The sequence below is a fragment of the Orbicella faveolata genome, unplaced genomic scaffold (assembly GCF_042242905.1).
Source record: "Orbicella faveolata isolate gen_17 unplaced genomic scaffold, um_ofav_v1 contig_13, whole genome shotgun sequence".
Taxonomy (NCBI): Eukaryota; Metazoa; Cnidaria; class Anthozoa; order Scleractinia; family Merulinidae; genus Orbicella; species Orbicella faveolata.
In genome coordinates, this window is record NW_028301540.1 from 23900001 (window position 1) to 23917283 (window position 17283).

A 17283-nucleotide genomic window follows, 5' to 3' on the forward strand; every position below is an offset into this window, starting at 1 on the left:
CAATTGTAAACCTGTGGGCAGGAACTCCATTACGAAGTAATGTGGATGTTTATTTCAATGTGAGCCAGATTGCAGTCATCACGGTGTAATATTCCATGCGAGCATTTTTTGTGTGAGTGTGTGTGTGTAGTGGTGTAATATCAACGGGATAAACTGAAGTATTTCTTTATTTCTGGACTCCATGCATGATGGTAGGGGTTACCTCTTTGAAAAGCTTCTTGACCCGTGCATTCGGAGCTTTTCTGTTACGTTAAGGTTGAGGACCTGGCCTGTCACCTAATTGTTTATTACTACAAGATGTCTTCTTCAGTTTCAGACAAAGTGTAGATTATCTTTTCAATTACCGTAGGAGATAACATGAGATGATTTTTGCTTTCTGTAGTTCAAGTTTTCGTTTTTCTTACAGTTGGAGACGCTAGAAAGGGCAGACGAAGCTTCAGATTTGGCTACGGCAACAAGTACAAGATGATGATAACTATGGGTCTTACTGGTTATTCATTTGTTTATTGCGGTTTTCAAGCATATCAAGTGTAATTGCATGAACGGATTGGAAATTAGGGTGGAATTTTAAGCTTCCTTTTGGAGCCTAAATAGCGGTAAGTAGCCCGAGTGTAGTAATGTATTCAGGGTCAAATTTAACTCCTAATGTATAATATAATAAAAATAATCAAATAATGAATGATAATTAAAGAAAAGCTGCCATCCACGAATACCGTGCTTTATAACATCTCCTTTGAGTAGGCGTTTAAACTGCCTCATGGACACTGTCTCCCTAAAGTCGCAAGGAATGGTGCCGCTATAGCTAAAGCTATTTTTAGTCGTGAAGGGCGAATCGTAGAAACGACTATTGTTATGGGGAATAATATGCAGATGTGTCACTCACTCAGATGTAAACTTTTGGCCGATAACACGGAGAACCTGGTTACGAGTTCCCCGAAGACCTCTAAAGTTGAGAGTGGCCATTTTGGCGGTTCATGAGTTTCGCTTTTGTAAATATGTAGTATTTTGCCTGTTGGCTTCTCTCACACGCAGAGGAAAGCTGAGAGAGGTATTTATGACTGTGGTCGTGTATAGGTCAGAACAACGCGGCCGGCAAGGTCAAAGAATTGATACAAGTCAGGAAAAGTCAGGAAACTAGACTTGGATATTTAATAGGGTCATAGCTTTTTCTTGGCTAGGGAATTTGATGGTTTTCCATTCGCTTTCACTCCTTGTAGAGTTCAAGGTAAGCCTAAGGTAGCCTGTTTCTGTATTGTAATATTTTTTTATGTACATATTGAAATTCTGGCGGTGCTCCTATCTTAAATTCGAAACCCGTGATTTCATTTGTATTTTAGAATAAGCTTACTTCAAGTAAAAAATTCAAATTGCTTTATCTTTTAATTATGTTGTTCTTCACAATACATTTCGTCATTCTATGCAGTTCGACCAGAGTGAAAATTTCTTCATAAATTTAAAATTTAAGTGACGGATATTAGACAAATTACCATCCAAGAGTCTGCGTAGATCTACTTTTTGCGAGAGAGATTTACTCTCCAATCATGCCAAACACAAGCCATGTCAAGCAGGCATAGTGGCTGGTGATGTACGTATAAGTTCATTTTTCTTCTAGAAACGAGATATGTGAACAATTGGAATCAAAACTTGAAATAAATATTAATTGTACCTGTCAACAAGCGTTTTGAATATTTCTGCATTGCTAGTGAAATGAACACAAACAATTGCCAAGATAGGAATAAAATACTGTGATTTCCGTTTCCAAAAAAGAAAACATTGTTATTTTTACTGTCCACATTACAATCTGCAATACCCTTTTTATTTTGTATTGCATCAAGCTGAGGGGACTCCCGGCGATAGTTGACTCAAGGTACAATTGTACCAGGCGGGAGGTATAGCATTTTAGACATTCATTGCTAATTTGTCCACGAGAAGTGATGTAATGGGTCTACTTTATGAAACTGAAGGGGTTTCAAGATGGAAGCTACATGTATATAAAAGGATATAACCTTTTCTGTGTGTAGATATTGACTACGAAGAGTCGTTTTGACCTTCCTGAGACATCAGCTCGTCAATCCTCTAAGCTCAAAGGGAGTTTATAACTTCCAGCTGGCTAGAAAGCGAGCCTTAATTTGTGAGTGAATATTGTGAACAAAACTATGAGAGAACCTCCTGGCACTCTCGGGCTAACACTATATCAGCAAAATTATGAATCAATCATAACAAAACAAACCAAAACAAAACAATTGGAAATATAAGTAGGACAACTTATAAGTCCATAGTATCCAACCAAAACTTTCTTGTGACAAACAATAAGAAACGCAGTTACAAAGCTGGATATGAACAAAATTATCTACGGTAACGCAAACATCCCGGAGGTCAATGCAAGGTGTTCCGGGTAATTTGTAAAGACCACAGGTGTTAGGAGGAAATTTTTCAATTATTTTAGTTTTCGGAGTGGGATAAACGTTTAAATTGTAACGAACAACATCCTGTATTTATTGTACTTCAAGGGCAGAATTATTTTGACTTTTTTCATGACCGTGTAGCTGGTCAAAGGAGTCCTCTTCATTTTGTAAGCAATGTATCCACGACTTCTTCATAAGTTTGCTTCGATTATAATATAGTTTGTGCGCGGCAATGGAATATTTAGTTTATTCTCAGCATCCCTGAGGTTATATGCGGTTTCGCGCCTCTCGGACCTTATGGACCTCAACTCCTATTAGGAAACATCTCCCGGCACTCGTTCGCAATCAAAAGACTGTATCTTTCGATGGATGCGTTTATTTCTCTTCCAATCTCGTTCACAATGTTGAAACTCATGAAAACCTCCTGTCCTCGAGATTGACATTCATCTCTAAACTAATCGTGACCTTGATGGATACTTTCCCGGGCATTTCGAAACATTGCACTGAATACACTGGTTATATATAAAAAGTCATTGATATTTCAAATTGCCATAAATTACGAAGGTAAGTGTCTGGGGGGAAAACTTCCGGACACTGCAGGTGATAACAACGTGCAAATGATCGATAGAAGGTTCCTGTCTTGGCTTCCCACTCAGTCAACAAACCGTTTGGATCTTGACATGGAAAATGTTCGCTAAAAATGAAAAACTAGCAACCAGCAACCTCAACAAAAGACAAATAACCAAGTTACACCCCCCCCCCTTCCCCAATGGAAGGCGTAATTCTGCAGCAATCAAAAAAGGCGAAGAAGAAAAGTAGGGACTCATAATCTGTTTTCTAGACTGAGTCCTACTAATGAAGCAAAAACAATGAGCGATCAAAAAACAGGTGGCTTCAGAAACAGGTGGCAAACAAATATATAATGAGTTCAGCAGAGAATAAAACACCAGTAGGTTTTCTTGAATATGAAAGTTTATCAGGCGCATATTGTATCACACAAAAAGTAGTATTGAAATAAATATCATTTACACGGCTTAAGACGGCTGAAAATGTCCCATGAAGTTAAGAAAATTACAAATCGAGCTTACAGAATAACTACGAAATACTGGCAAAGTCAGTGTCCAAAGAATGGTTTAAAGCCGTTCTGCAAAGTTTCTTTCAGCCATAGTTTACATTTAATCAAATAAAAAGCAGTTTTGAATTTAGGTTTTTACGAGTTTTAGGTCGACTGAAAATCACCACTGTACATAAGCATCATCAGCTACGGCGGAAGTCAAAATAATTTATTTCAGTTAACGAGAGCCTTAAGTTCTTTACGATAATTTCAGCTGAAAATAAAACAGATAAAAGGATTTATGGCACAATTTACCAGAGCCATGAAATTGACAATATAAAAAAAAATATCGGAAGGCACAATTCGACCATATGATGGTGTCCGTAAACGAGACGAGAATAATCCAGATAGCGAGGGGAAGCCAGCACATTGCAAACCCTAACACTATAGCAATGGCCATCTTTAACACGTTTCGCTCCCTTTGTTGGCCTTGTTGTCCAGCGTTGGCTGGTTGCTCGCCTGGAATCTTCTGTGACTTGAGATTTAGATAGATGATAATGTAAAGTATGGCTATCAACACCAACGGGATAAACATGAATACAACTGTAAAAGACAAGAGGTAATTCTCATGAGATGAGGACTCTCCAAACACTTCATTCCAAGGCCGCTTACAAACCAGTTTTTCTGGATATTTAACAAGTCTGTAAACTAAGAGCTTTGGGGAGTTAACAGCTATCGCGACGATCCAAGATGCGATAATGAAGAACGGGCACGTCTTTGAACTGATGAGTGGAGAACGGAGAGGATATACCAGGGCACCAAATCGAGCCACTACTATCAGAAGCAGGCTTTGAATAGACAGAAGAACGGAAACATCTTTGAAGAAGGAAACCAGCTTGCATAAGGCCTGGCCAAGAGAACCACCGATCAGCCAGGAGTCTATATAGAGCTTTTGTATTCCACTAGGGATCCAAATAATCGGAACCAGCAGATCGGACATGGCCGTGTTGACAATGAAAAAGTTGATGGGTTTTCTCATGGTTTGCGTCTTGTAGACAATTATTCCGATGATGGCGTTCCCAGCCAAAGAAACAATGAAAATCAGGCAGTAAGCAAAGGCCATTCCAATTTTTTCTGCTTTTGGATTAAGGTAGTTAGATGGCTGTGCTTCATTCATAGTTGAATTTACATTGTCCGACATCGCCGTTCGGTTTCTTTTTCCGCTCCGGATGTACTTAATTCTGCTCACTTGGTAAAGTCACTCTGTTTACATGTTGTAGCGAAGGCGGGATAACTCTTCGGCTGGATGCCGTCATTCGCGCGAAAAGATTGACAGATGAGAAATGCTTAATGATTGCAGATGTTTGTTCCAGTTGTCCCCCTCCTATTTGCACCAATAGTTAGATTTTCCTGTTTCGTGAGTAGTGGCCTATCAGCTTGCACCACAAACTGGTTTTCATTTCACATCTTAACGTCAATAATGAGAATGGAGGCAAATTAACAATGTCCTAGAATGTCATTGCTGCGTCAAATGAAGTAGCGATAGCCGGCTGGATTGGTTTCAGCTCTGTTCGAAGAATGATAAATTATCGTTAAATTTTCGTCACACAGAAATTTAACGATCAAAAAAATCAGGGCTTCAGGGAAGATATGAACTCAATTAATTGACCTCGCTTCCAATGTGTGGCTTCATAGCTCAGTTCGTAGAGCATCGCAGCGGTATCGCGGAGGTCACGGGTTCGAATCCCATTGGAGCCCTGATTTTTTTCAGGCTTCTTCTTTCCAATTGCATAAATTGGAAAATTTACTGCGATGATCATTCTTCTCCTCACGGGAAGATTTGAACTCAATTAATTGACCTCGCTCCCAATGTGTGGCTTCATAGCCCAGTTGGTAGAGTATCGCACCGGTATCGCGGAGGTCACGGGTTCGAATCCCGTTGAAACCCTGATTTTTTTTTAGGCTTCTTCTTTCCAATTGCACAAATTGGAAAATTTACTGCGATGATCATTCTTCACTTTCATCTATTGCCGCAGTTCAAATATGAATTATTTCATATATGAAATTAGATAATTTATTAGATTTTTACACAAAGTTAACTGAGCAGCATCTACAGACGTAAACTTATTGGCTGGGCCTTGATGAAACATCAAGCGTTGTTTGCAATTATGGTAAAAATCAAACTTGCAATTATTTTTTTACTTTTCGGTCGCGATAGACTCTGACGAATTCCTCGCAAGCGTGTGGCAAGAGGAGCTAAGAAACTTTGAAGTCCTGAAACTCTGCTATATCCAAATACACTCCAACTAGTTTTTTTGCTGTGTGATAAAAAAGCTGTTAATCTTCAACATATGTAAAATTTAAAGTGGAGTAATGTACATCTCATGTAAAAGAAGCATCGGGACACAACTTGGTCAGTGGTATAAGCTTAAAGCGGGACATACCCAAATTCGACACTGTCTTACTTCACTCAAGCTGGAGTAGCTCACGACGAAAATACTTAAAAAAATTCTAACTGACATAAATGCGTTGAGTTGCTTAATAATATTCATTTACTTTATTGCTTGCTAATCATTACGAAAATAAATAGTTCAAGAAATAACTTCAAATGATGGAAAAGGAATCGTCAAAAGAATGGTTAGAAACCGGTTTGCGAAGTTTATCAAGCGGACATTGAATCGCACAAAAAGCGTTATTGAAATAAATGCTATTTACACGGTTTAAGACGGCTGCAAACGTCCCATGAATTTAAGAAAATTACAAATCGAGCTTGCAGAATAACTACAAAATGCTGGCAAAGTCGCCGCGATCCAAGAAAATTTTGATGTGTCGCTTTGTCAGATTTGTTAATGAACATTTACGCGCGGTTTATTTAACAAATTGACGTCAGTTTTTCATGTGTCTGTCCTGTTATTAATCATGAATCTCGTCATAACATTGTCAAAGTAGCTGTGGATCCGCAGACTACCTTGACAATGTTATGACGAAATTCATTGTCAATAACAGGACGGACGCATTAAAAACTGACTTCAATTTGTTTTTTGCGATAACAGTTCGCTCTCACTCGTTGACACATCGCATAAATCATAAACTCATGTGTCTGTCGACTTATTGACAGTAAAACATAGCTAAAGAGCGCGCGTGATATTCTGCAGTAATCGTAAAACGCGCTTTTGACTTCATGTAAGCCGGACGAGATTCAAGAGAGTCTCAATGTTATAAAAGAAATGGTAAACATGCAGTGTGCAACTATCGAGTTATGGATGCTCATGGGAGGTTTGCTAAGCACTCAAGAGGCTAGAGTCGCACTCGGCTATCGCCTCTTGCGACTCTTACGCTTCTGTCGTGCTTAGCAACCTCCCGCGTGCATCAATAACTCGATAGTTGCAAGGTGCAAGCCTACCATTTCTTAATCTGCAAAGTTTCTTTAAGCCAATAGTTAACATTTAATTAAGGCAGTTTTGAATTAAGGTTTTCACGAGTGTTAGGTCGACTGAACCTCTCTACTATACATAAGTATCTTCAGCGACGGCGGAAGTCAAAATAATTCATCTAACGAGAGCCTTAAGTTCTTTACGATAATTTCTGCTGAAAATAAAACAGATAAAAGGATTTATGGCACAATTTACCAGAGCCATGAAATTGACAATATAGAAAGAGTATCGGAAGGCACAATTCGGCCATATGATGGTGTCCGTAAACATGAGGAGAATAAGCCAGATAGCAAGGGGAAGCCAGCACATTACAAACCCTAACACTATAGCAACGGCCATCTTTAACACATTTCGCTCCCTTTGCTGGCGTTGTTGTCCAGCGTTGGCTGATTGCTCGCCTGGAATCTTCTGTGACTTGAGCTTTAGATATATGATAATGTAAAGTATGGCTAGCAACACCAATGGGATAAACATGAATACAACTGTAAAAGACAAGAGGTAATTCTTGCGAGCCGGTGATGAGGATTCTCCAAAAACTTCATTCCAACGCCGCTTACAAACCAGTTTTTCTGGATATTCAACAAGTTTGAATATTAAGAGCTTTGGGGAGTTAACAGCTATAGCGACGATCCAAGAGGCGATAATGAAGAACGGGCACAACTTTGAAGAGATGAGTGGAGAACGGAGAGGAAATACCACAGCACCAAATCGATCCACTGCTATCAGAACCAGGTTTTGAATAGACACAAGAAAGGAAACACTTATCAAGAAGTAAACCAGCTTACATAAGGCCTGGCCAAGAGGACCATCGATCAGCCAGGAGTCTATATACAGTACTTGTATAAGCTGAGGAATCTTGAATATCGGTAACCTGATATCGGACATGGCCATGTTTACAATGAAAAAGTTGATGGGTTTTCTCATGGTCTGCGTCTTGAAGACAATTATTCCGATGACGGTGTTCCCAGCCAGCGAAACAAGAAAAATCAGACAGTAAGCAAAGATCGATCCAATTTTTTCTGCTGTAGAATTGCTGGGGCATCTCGATGACTGCATTGTATTCATCGTTGTATTCACTTTGTCCGACATTGCCGTTCAGTTTCTTCTAGCTGATTTGCTCACTTAGTAACATAACTCTATTAATATGTTCTAGCGAAGGCGGGATATATCTTCTTCTTTATGCCGTCTTTCGCGCGAAAAGAATGACTGATTCAGAAATTTGCAGGACTGACCTTTGTTCCAGCTGTCCCCCTAATATTTGCACTAATAGTTAGGGTTTCTATTTCACCAGCAGCTCAGCAAATTTTCATTTCACATCTTAACGTCAATGAAACTGGAAGCAGAGAGTGTCCTAAAATGTCACTGCTGCGTCAAATGAAGTTGCGACAGCTGGCTGGATTGTTTTTCAGCTCTGTTCGAAGAATGATATATACCGTCGTTAAATTTTCGTCTTTCTGTTATTGTTTGGTGTGCATCAAATTGTCCATCAAGACGAGTCAGTGAGAAACACAGAACGTTAAAGGTTAGAGCCCAAGCTCAATGAAAACAATTATCCTGAATGCATCTTGTCGGAGTGTAAATTTAGAAATTTAAGAGTCATTGTCAGTAACACCAGTTATGATCGTCAAAATCGCGGACACAGCTAAAAAATCGATTTCGCTCATACTTTCTATTTTGATAGACCCTTGTGCCAAAGTAAACAAAACAAGTTTATTTTGTTCTGATATTAATTTTTTTTTAGAGTAATTAAATAAATTAAGAACCGTTGAGTTCGGATCGAGCAAAATTTGTATATTCGAACCATCGAAATTCTGTCATGTCAGCGTAAGTCGAAAATTATCTGTGAATTTTCCTTTGCGATAACATTATAGTTAGGGCCTTGACCAATTCATTGGCGACATGAAAAGCAGATATTCTCTAGTGATAAATATTTTATGAATTTTTTCCCGAAGATACCTTGAGGGTGTTTTTTTTTTTTAATAGTCCCATGGTATCTTAAAATAACAGCCAAAAACGCTTGTCGGTACGCGAAGTAAAACCCAATAACTACATTGGAGATACAGTTTAAGGATAGACGTTCACAGATATACTTGCAATTTTTTGGGATACCTGTTAGTTTTGCGGTAACCCTTATCCGTTGACGTTTACTTTATTATATTCGAGATTTGCTGCAGCTGCCATTTTTTAAGTCAAAACTAAGCTGACCACCAAGAAACAATTGATCGCATGGCGAAAAGTACATTAGAAATTTAAATATTATGAGCTGAATGAAGACGAGACTTGGTTTCTGTCTGGTCTAAAGAATGAATTAAATTGGAGGTAGGCTGTAGCAGATTTTTGCTTGTGTACAAAAGAAGTTGCGTTTTGAAGACATGATTGATCATCGCGGTTGTGAAATTAAAGCATGAAAACAATTTAGGCCTGAACAGGATTCGAACCCATGACCTCTGCGATACCGGTGCAGTGCTCTACCAAATGAGCTATCAAGCCAACATGTTGTGAGTTAAGTTCGTTATGTACCCGTAGATGGTGAAGAATTCAAGTGAATATAATATATAGATTTAGCTAAGCCTAAAGGCGGAGCTCCTGGGCCGGGTTGTTCAAAGACCGATTAAGATAACCCAGGTTAAGCGAGAACTTTGATTTCGAATTTTTTAACTTTGCAGTGAGGTTTTCTGTATATTGTTTGGCCTTCTGTTTTGAGTTCGAATAATCTGAAAATACACAAAACAAAAGCAGGGAAAACCATTTGTATACAAGAACTATTTATACATTTGTTAACGTTAATCCTGGGTTAACGTTAACCGGCTTCCGAACAACCCGCCCCCGTTTACAAAAAGTAAATTTGACATGAACCCGCGATCCAATAGAAAACCAGCACTTGGTCAGCGGTCAACTTTAAAAAAAAAGGTGACCTCGATGAGCTCTAAACTTGAGCCGGCGATATGGTCACGTTATACTGCTCAGCGGATACCTTGTTTTGACAGGTGTCAATTTACCATAACATGGATGTCCAATATCAAAGAAGGTGACTATAAGGCTGTATGTTTCTGTCAACCTTTTAGCTGGAGTAAGGCCGCTATCTTGAGCGACTCCGTCTTCGTCGTCGCCGTCGTCGCCGTCGTGCGTACGCGCCGACGAACAATACTGCTAGCCATGAGAACCATGAGAAAATCAATTCATGGGTTTCTTTTTCTTTCCTATTTGGGTATGGGGCTCCTCTTGGCGCTCTTCGGGCCACCGAAGCTACGCTATGAAAGATCATATATGAAAGATCTTTCTCTGCAGTTTAAATATATGTTCTTTCATTGCCCTAGAGATTGACATTAATCTCTAAACTGATCGTGACGTTGCTGGATACTTTCCCGGGCATTTCTAAACATTGCACTGAATACACTGGTTATATATAAAAAGTTATTGATATTTCAAATTGTATAAAGTGCGAAAGTAAGTGTGTGAGGGGAAAATTTCCGGACACTACAGGTGATAACAACGTACAAATGAACGACAGAAGCTTCCTGTCTTGGCTTCCCCCGGCACTCAGTCAAGAAACCATTTGAATCTTAACATGGAAAAATGTTCGCTAAAAATGAAAAACCTAGCAACCAGCAACCTCAAGAAAAAACAAATAAGTAAGGTGACCCCCCTCCCACACACAATAGAAGGCGTAATTCTTCAACAATAAAAGAAGGCGAAAAAAAAAAAAAAAAAAAAAATAGGGACTCATAACCTGTTTTCCAGATCGAGTCCTATTAATGAAGCAAAAACAGTGAGCGATCAAGACAACTTCAGGAACAGCTGGCAAACAAATATATAATGAGCTCAGCAGAGAACAAAACACTAGGATGTTTTCTTGAATATCGAAGTTAGTCTCCAAAGAAAGGGACTGCAAATATATAAACCATTGCATATGCTGATTTTCTTCAGAACTAGGTTCAGACTACTTATTGTTGAAGATCATGGTTTGTTGTCTAGGAAAGCTTGCTGCGCCTGGGCAGGTCATGTGACACTGCCGAGTAAAACAAAGACAAAAAAAAAAAACAAAAAAAAAAAAAGGGAGAGAGAGAGGGTGCTTAATTTGTTTTACTAAACATTGACAAAGCTGGGAAAAAACCAATCTTACATAGAAATGGCTGAGGATTTGGAATCGACCATACTTTACCGTGCAATACTGTAGTGACGTTTTCACGCACTTTATTGCTTCCAAATCAAGAAAGTCGCTTAATAGTATTCATGTACTTTATTACTTGCTAATCATTAAGAAAATATATAGTTCACGAAATAAATACAAATGATGGATAAGGAATCGTCAAAAGAATGGTTAGATACCGGTCTATGAAGTTTATCAAACCTCACATTAAATCACACAAAAAGTAGTATTGAAATAAATATTATTTACACGGTTTAAGACGGCTGAAAACGTCCCATGCATTTAAGAAAATTACAAATTGAGTTTTCAGAATGGCTACACAATGATGGCAAAGTCAGTGTCCAAAGAAAGGTTTAAAGCCGTTCTGCAAAGTTTCTTTCAGCCATAGTTTACATTTAATCAAATAAAAAGCAGCTTTGTATTTAGGTTTTTACGAGTTTTAGGTCGACTGAACCTCTCCACTGTACATAAGTATCTTCAGCTTAGTTTGATAAAAGTGTACGTTAATGTTAATCAGCGTATGATCATCGCACTCATAAAATAATAGTATAATAATTGACACACGTCCGTGGGACTGTCTTTGTTATGCTGTTGTGGAACTAATATAAGGGCGCTCGCACCCGCACCAATACTGCTGAGTTACCTAATTGAAAAACATCGATGTTTACGACTTCAGCACTGGAAACCACTCGAATGTTACACAACGCAAGCTTTCCGCGAGTTTTTTTGTTTGGTGAAAATTCAGACTCAAGTATCCCGAATACGAGTTCGGAACATCCATTTTATGTCGCAATTGGACTGAACCAACCTTAAATTGCATTTAAAATCTTGAAAGAAGAATTTTGAATAACCCGAAGACAACGTAGTCAGCCCCATGAAGTGTTCAGTAAAGCGAACGATTATTGAAGCGTATAACTCTCCAGAAGCGAGCTCTTGCTTTCAGAAGAAACGACGCCGAGCTTCCAATCTCTCCTTGAAGTGACATCGTCTCTTCCCGACCACCCTCGTAACCACTTTTTCCTGCTCGGCAGACATTAGAGAGTTTTAGTAATGACGACGGCGACGGCGGGGACGACACCTTGTAACAAACGAATTTATATTTTACCTTCGAATGTCGCAACTCTGTAAATGTGTTCAGTACGCCTATTGGTCTAAAAACTTGCTCAGGCTAAACATGTACCAACAGCGTTCAATTCTAGAAGAAGATACCAAAAATTAACCATTGTGGTTCGCGTTCTTCAGAATACATAGAACTTAGCATTTCACGTTGTTAAGAATTTTAGCAATGACGGCGGCGACGGCGCGGACGACGCCTTGTAAAAGATGAATCAATATTTTACCGGCTTCGAATGTCGCAACTGTGTAAATCAGTTCAGTACGCCTATCGGTCTAAAAACTTGCTCAGACTAAACATGCACCGACAGCGTTCAATTGCAAAAGAAAATACGATAAATTAGCCATTGCGGTTTGTGTTCTCCAAAATACGTAGAATTTAGTCGTTTCACGTTGTTGCTTTGTAGAGGACGGCAAAGAAATGTACCAAGACTCAAAACCCACGAGCACAGCCATTGTTCTGCTAATTAAACCTTTTGTTTGGTGACACTCTCGTCACCGTCGCCGTCGTGGTTTGCTAAAACTCCCTCTTGTTTTGCAGAGGACGGCAAAGAAATGTACCAAGATTCAAAACGCACGTGCACAGCTATTGTTCTGCTCATTAAACCTTTTGTTTGGTGTCGCTCTCGTCGCCGTCGCCGTCGTGGTTTGCTAAGACTCCCTAGTGTCCCGCAGGAGGCCACGGCAAATACCGTAGGAAATCCGAGCGAAAGATATCCCATCCCGAAAAGTCACCAAGTCGACGTATCATCGGATAAAATTGTTAGTCATACCAATTGTTAACTGGAAAAAGCGGAAATTTACAAACAGCAAAGTTTGCTTGCACAACAATGGTCCTTTGCAAAACATAAACAAGAGATCAAAAGTTATCGGAAGCGTCAGGATGCAAGTAAGAACTGTCATAACTGGAAAGCGCGGACGGCTGCAGACTCTTTTTCACCGATTACCGCGATAGAAAATTTATGAAAACCGCAAGCCGCTTAGTCTTATTAAACCGCAATGCCGCAGGTTGAAATAAAGATTTCCGCAAAACCGCACTAAAAATAACGCAAAACCGCATCAACGCAAACCCTTACGCAAACCCTCCTACCGTGGAAGTCAAATAATTTATCTAACGAGAGCCTTAAGTTCTTTACGATAATTTCTGCTGAAAATAAAACAGATACAAGGATTTATGACACAATTTACCAGAGCCATTAAATGGACAATATAGAAAGAGTATCGGAAGGCACAATTCGGCCATATGATGGTGTCCGTAAACATGAGGAGAATAAGCCAGATAGCGAGAGGAAGCCTGCACAATGCAAACCCTAACACTATAGCAATGGCCATTTTTAACACATTTCGCTCCCTTCGCTGGCGTTGTTGTCCAGCGTTGGCTGATTGCGCGCCTGGAATCTTCTGTGACTTGAGCTTTAGATAGATGATAATGTAAACTATGGCTAGCAACACCAACGGGATAAAAGTGAATACAACTAAAAAGGACAAGCGATAATTCTCAGGGGATGAGGATTCTCCAAAAACTTCATTCCAACGTCGCTTACAAACCAGTTTTTCTGGATATTCAACAAGTTTTAATATTAAGAGCTTTGGGGAGTTAACAGCTATCGCGACGATCCAAGAAGCGGTAATGAACAACGGGCACAACTTTGAAGAGATGAGTGGAGAACGGAGAGGAAATACCACAGCACCAAATCGATCCACTGCTATCAGAACCAGGCTTTGAATAGACACAAGATGGGAAACACCTTTCAAGAAGTAAACCAGCTTACATAAGGCCTGGCCAAGAGCACCATCGATCAGCCAGGAGTCTATATAGAGTACTTGTATAAGCTGAGGAATCTTGATTATCTGATACAGCAGATCGGACATGACCATGTTTACAATGAAAAAGTTGATGAGTTTTCTCATGGTCTGCGTCTTGAAGACAATTATTCCGATGACGGTGTTCCCAGCCAGCGAAACAAGAAAAATCAGACAGTAAGGAAAGATCGTTGCAATTTTTTCTACTGTAGAATTGCTGGGGCAGCTCGATGACTGTGTTGCATTCATCGTTGTGTTTACGTTGTCCGACATTGCCGTTCGGTTTCTTCTAGCTGATTTGCTCACTTAGTAACCTCACTCTATTTATATGTTCTAGCGAAGGCGGAATAACTTTTCGGCTTGATACCGTCTTTCGCGCGAAAAGATTGACCGATTCAGAGATTTGCACGACTGATCTTTGTTCCTGCTGTGCGCCTCCTTTTTGCCCAAATAGTTTCTCAAGTGGCTCAACCAACGAAAGTGACCAATCAGCTTGCGCCACAAATTGCCTTTCATTTCACATCTTAACCTCAATGAGACTGGAAGCAGAGACTGTCCTAAAATGTCACTGCTGCGTCAAATGAAGTAGCGACAGCTGGCTGGATTGTTTTTCAGCTCTGTTCGAAGAATGATAAACCGTCGTCAAGTTCTCGTCTTTCTTTCATTGTTTGGTGTGCATCAAATTGTCCATCAAGACGAGTCAGTGAGAAACACAGAACGTTAAAGGTTAGAGCCTGAGCTCAATGAAAACAATTATCCTGAATGCATCTTGTCGGAGTGTAAATTTAGAAATTTAAGAGTCATTGTCAGTAAACCAGTTATGATCATCAAAATCGCGGACACAGCCAAAAAATCGATTTCGCTCATACTTTCTATATTGATAGCCCCTTGTGAAAAAGTAAACAAAACAAGGTTAGTTTGTTTTGATATTAATTTTTTTTTGGAGCAATTAAATAAATTAAGAACCGTTGAGTTCGGATCGAGCAAAATTTCGATATTCGAACTATCGAAATTGTGTCATGTCAGCTAAGCCGAAAATTATCTGTGAATTTTCCTTTGCGATAACGTTATAGTTAGGGCCTTGACCAATTCATTGGCGACATGAAAAGCAGATATTCTCTAGTTATAAATATTTTATTAATTTTTTTTGAAGACACCTTGCGGCTCTTTTTTTAATAGCTCAGTGGTACCCTAAAACAACAGCCAAAAACGCTTGTCGGTACGCGAAGAAAAACACAATAACTATATAGCAGATGCAGTTTAAGGATAGATGTTTACACGGATACCTTTTAGCTTTGCGGTAACCCTTGTTTGAAGTTTTCTTATTTTCCAGCTTTGTTGCAGCCGCCATTTTTTAAGTTAAAACTAAGCTGAGCACCAAGAAACAATTGATCGCATGGCGAAAAGTACATTAGGAATTGAAGACGAAATCCAACAGAAAATGGAACAATTTCAGTTCTTAGTGTACAAAAATCTGGTACCAGAATAATTTTAAGTATTTTACAGTCCTTTTTATATTTTTTCTTAAACCTAAAGATATAAATAGTTGCCTGAAATAACACCGAAAACAATTTACCTTGGGAAGGAGAAAAAAAATGTCAAAGTTCGGAGAAATTGTGAAACACAGGTAAAATTTTATCATCAGTTTTATTTCACCAGTACTTTCAAGTGATTCATGCGAAGTTCAGCATTTTTTTTCGACGTTTGGTGTTGCTAGAAATGTTTCTTTTTGAGAAGATATTTAAAACAGTCGTAGTGAAGTTTGCAATACGATGTAAATAATCTTGGGACAAAGTTTTTGTCCACTTGTTACTCGAACTTCTGGTGAATTCCGTCTTAAATATCATAAGCTGAATTAAGACGAGACTTGGTTTTTGTCTGATCTAAAATATTAACTAAATTGGATTTTTTTATTTATTTTAACAATTTTTTTTATTTCTTTATTATTTACATTGAGAATTACGGTTACAGGCATATTTACTAGACGCACTAACACTAAAAAACACCAAACAAATAAATAAATAAATAAATAAGTAAATAAATAAATAAATAAATAAGAAATACAATAATAGTTAAACACTACAATAAATAAATAAATAAATGAATATACCAAAAACAAAAGGGCAAAATAACTAAAATTAATGAATAAAGTACAAGACACATGCTGACAAGACTTTAAATTGATGCTTAGTTAAGAAAGAGGCAATAATTTTTTCCCTTTTTGTAGTGTGTATGGAGCCTGTCATTTCTTTTGGCAATTTTTCTCTCTATATGATGAACTAATTTGATCTTTTCAAAGAAAATTCTTAATGTTGGTTTAGTTTTGTTCACTTTACATGTAGAAATAAAATATTTAGCAATGAGTATTAAGTGATTGAAAATAGCAAAATCTTCACTGTCATTAAATACGCCAAACAGAATATTAATTAGTGTTAACGTGTCCATAGATATGTTCTGTTTACTAATCCAAGATGAGAATACAAACCAAAAGTTTTTTGTTATATTACAATGAAATAGTAAATGCTCGAGGGATTCATCTTCTATCTGACAAAATGTGCACAAAGGCGATTCAATCATTTTAAAACGGAACAACTTATCATTGGTGTATACGATATCGTTCAGTATTTTATATTGGAACTCTCTGATGTTTGTTTGTACTGTGACGGTAAACGGTAAAGAATAGATTTTTTTCCAATCAACTACAAGTTGGGGATATTTGCTTTCATCTTTTTTTGAGCAGAGGGAGGAGTTTGGTTTTTATATTTAAATTGGTTATACAGTAATTTTGATGTTACTTTGGACAAATCGATTTCAGTTTCATCCAATTCAATATATATTTTATCTCCGAGGATTGATGGATAGAAATGTTGATTTGTTTGTGACTCTTTTATAATAAGTCTCCACGCAATGGGAATAGCATCCACAACACCTATTAGCTTAAAATATTGAGTTGGGGATAAATTTGCTGCCAATACCTTCGAACTTCGAAGAAATTTGCCCATGTTAGATAGCAATTCCCCAATTTTAACGGTTCCCTGACAAAACAGATGTTTTTCGAAAAGCGATTGTTTGTCAACAACAATATTTTTGTTATTCCAAATGATTTGGTCAATAACATCCTCATACGAAAGTCTTCAATTCCGACCATGCATCAAGACACTCTTTATAGAAAGCTGGAATATAAGCTGGAAGTTTACGAGTGTCGAAGTCACAAAAAAGAATGAATTTTCTTCCTACGTTGCAAAGAAACTCATCTAAAATAGCTTTCCAGGAGCTATTACCATCAGCGAAATATTTCTTTAAAGCCATGACTCTTTGTGCTGA

The 17283-nt window shown here is 38.3% G+C and overlaps 2 protein-coding genes and 1 pseudogene across 2 annotated transcripts; all 3 read right to left on the reverse strand.

The window, feature by feature from the left end:
- Positions 1-3315: 3315 nt before the first annotated feature.
- LOC110058598 (QRFP-like peptide receptor) lies at positions 3316-4841 on the reverse strand (annotated as a pseudogene).
- Positions 4842-6634: 1793 nt separating this feature from the next.
- On the reverse strand, positions 6635-8142 carry LOC110058582 (QRFP-like peptide receptor). Its single transcript, XM_020765233.2, has one exon. It carries the CDS (start codon positions 7980-7982, stop codon positions 7008-7010), a length of 975 nt encoding a protein of 324 aa, XP_020620892.2. The 5' UTR covers positions 7983-8142; the 3' UTR covers positions 6635-7007.
- Positions 8143-13194: 5052 nt separating this feature from the next.
- On the reverse strand, positions 13195-14834 carry LOC110058567 (QRFP-like peptide receptor). Its single transcript, XM_020765218.2, has one exon. The coding sequence runs from the start codon at positions 14230-14232 to the stop codon at positions 13264-13266; it is 969 nt and encodes a 322-aa protein (XP_020620877.2). The 5' UTR covers positions 14233-14834; the 3' UTR covers positions 13195-13263.
- Positions 14835-17283: the final 2449 nt, after the last annotated feature.

Coding starts and splice junctions, on each gene's coding strand:
- LOC110058582 (XM_020765233.2), bottom strand. CDS start 7,982: ATGTCGGACAAAGTGAATACAACGATGAATACAATGCAGTCATCGAGA.
- LOC110058567 (XM_020765218.2), bottom strand. CDS start 14,232: ATGTCGGACAACGTAAACACAACGATGAATGCAACACAGTCATCGAGC.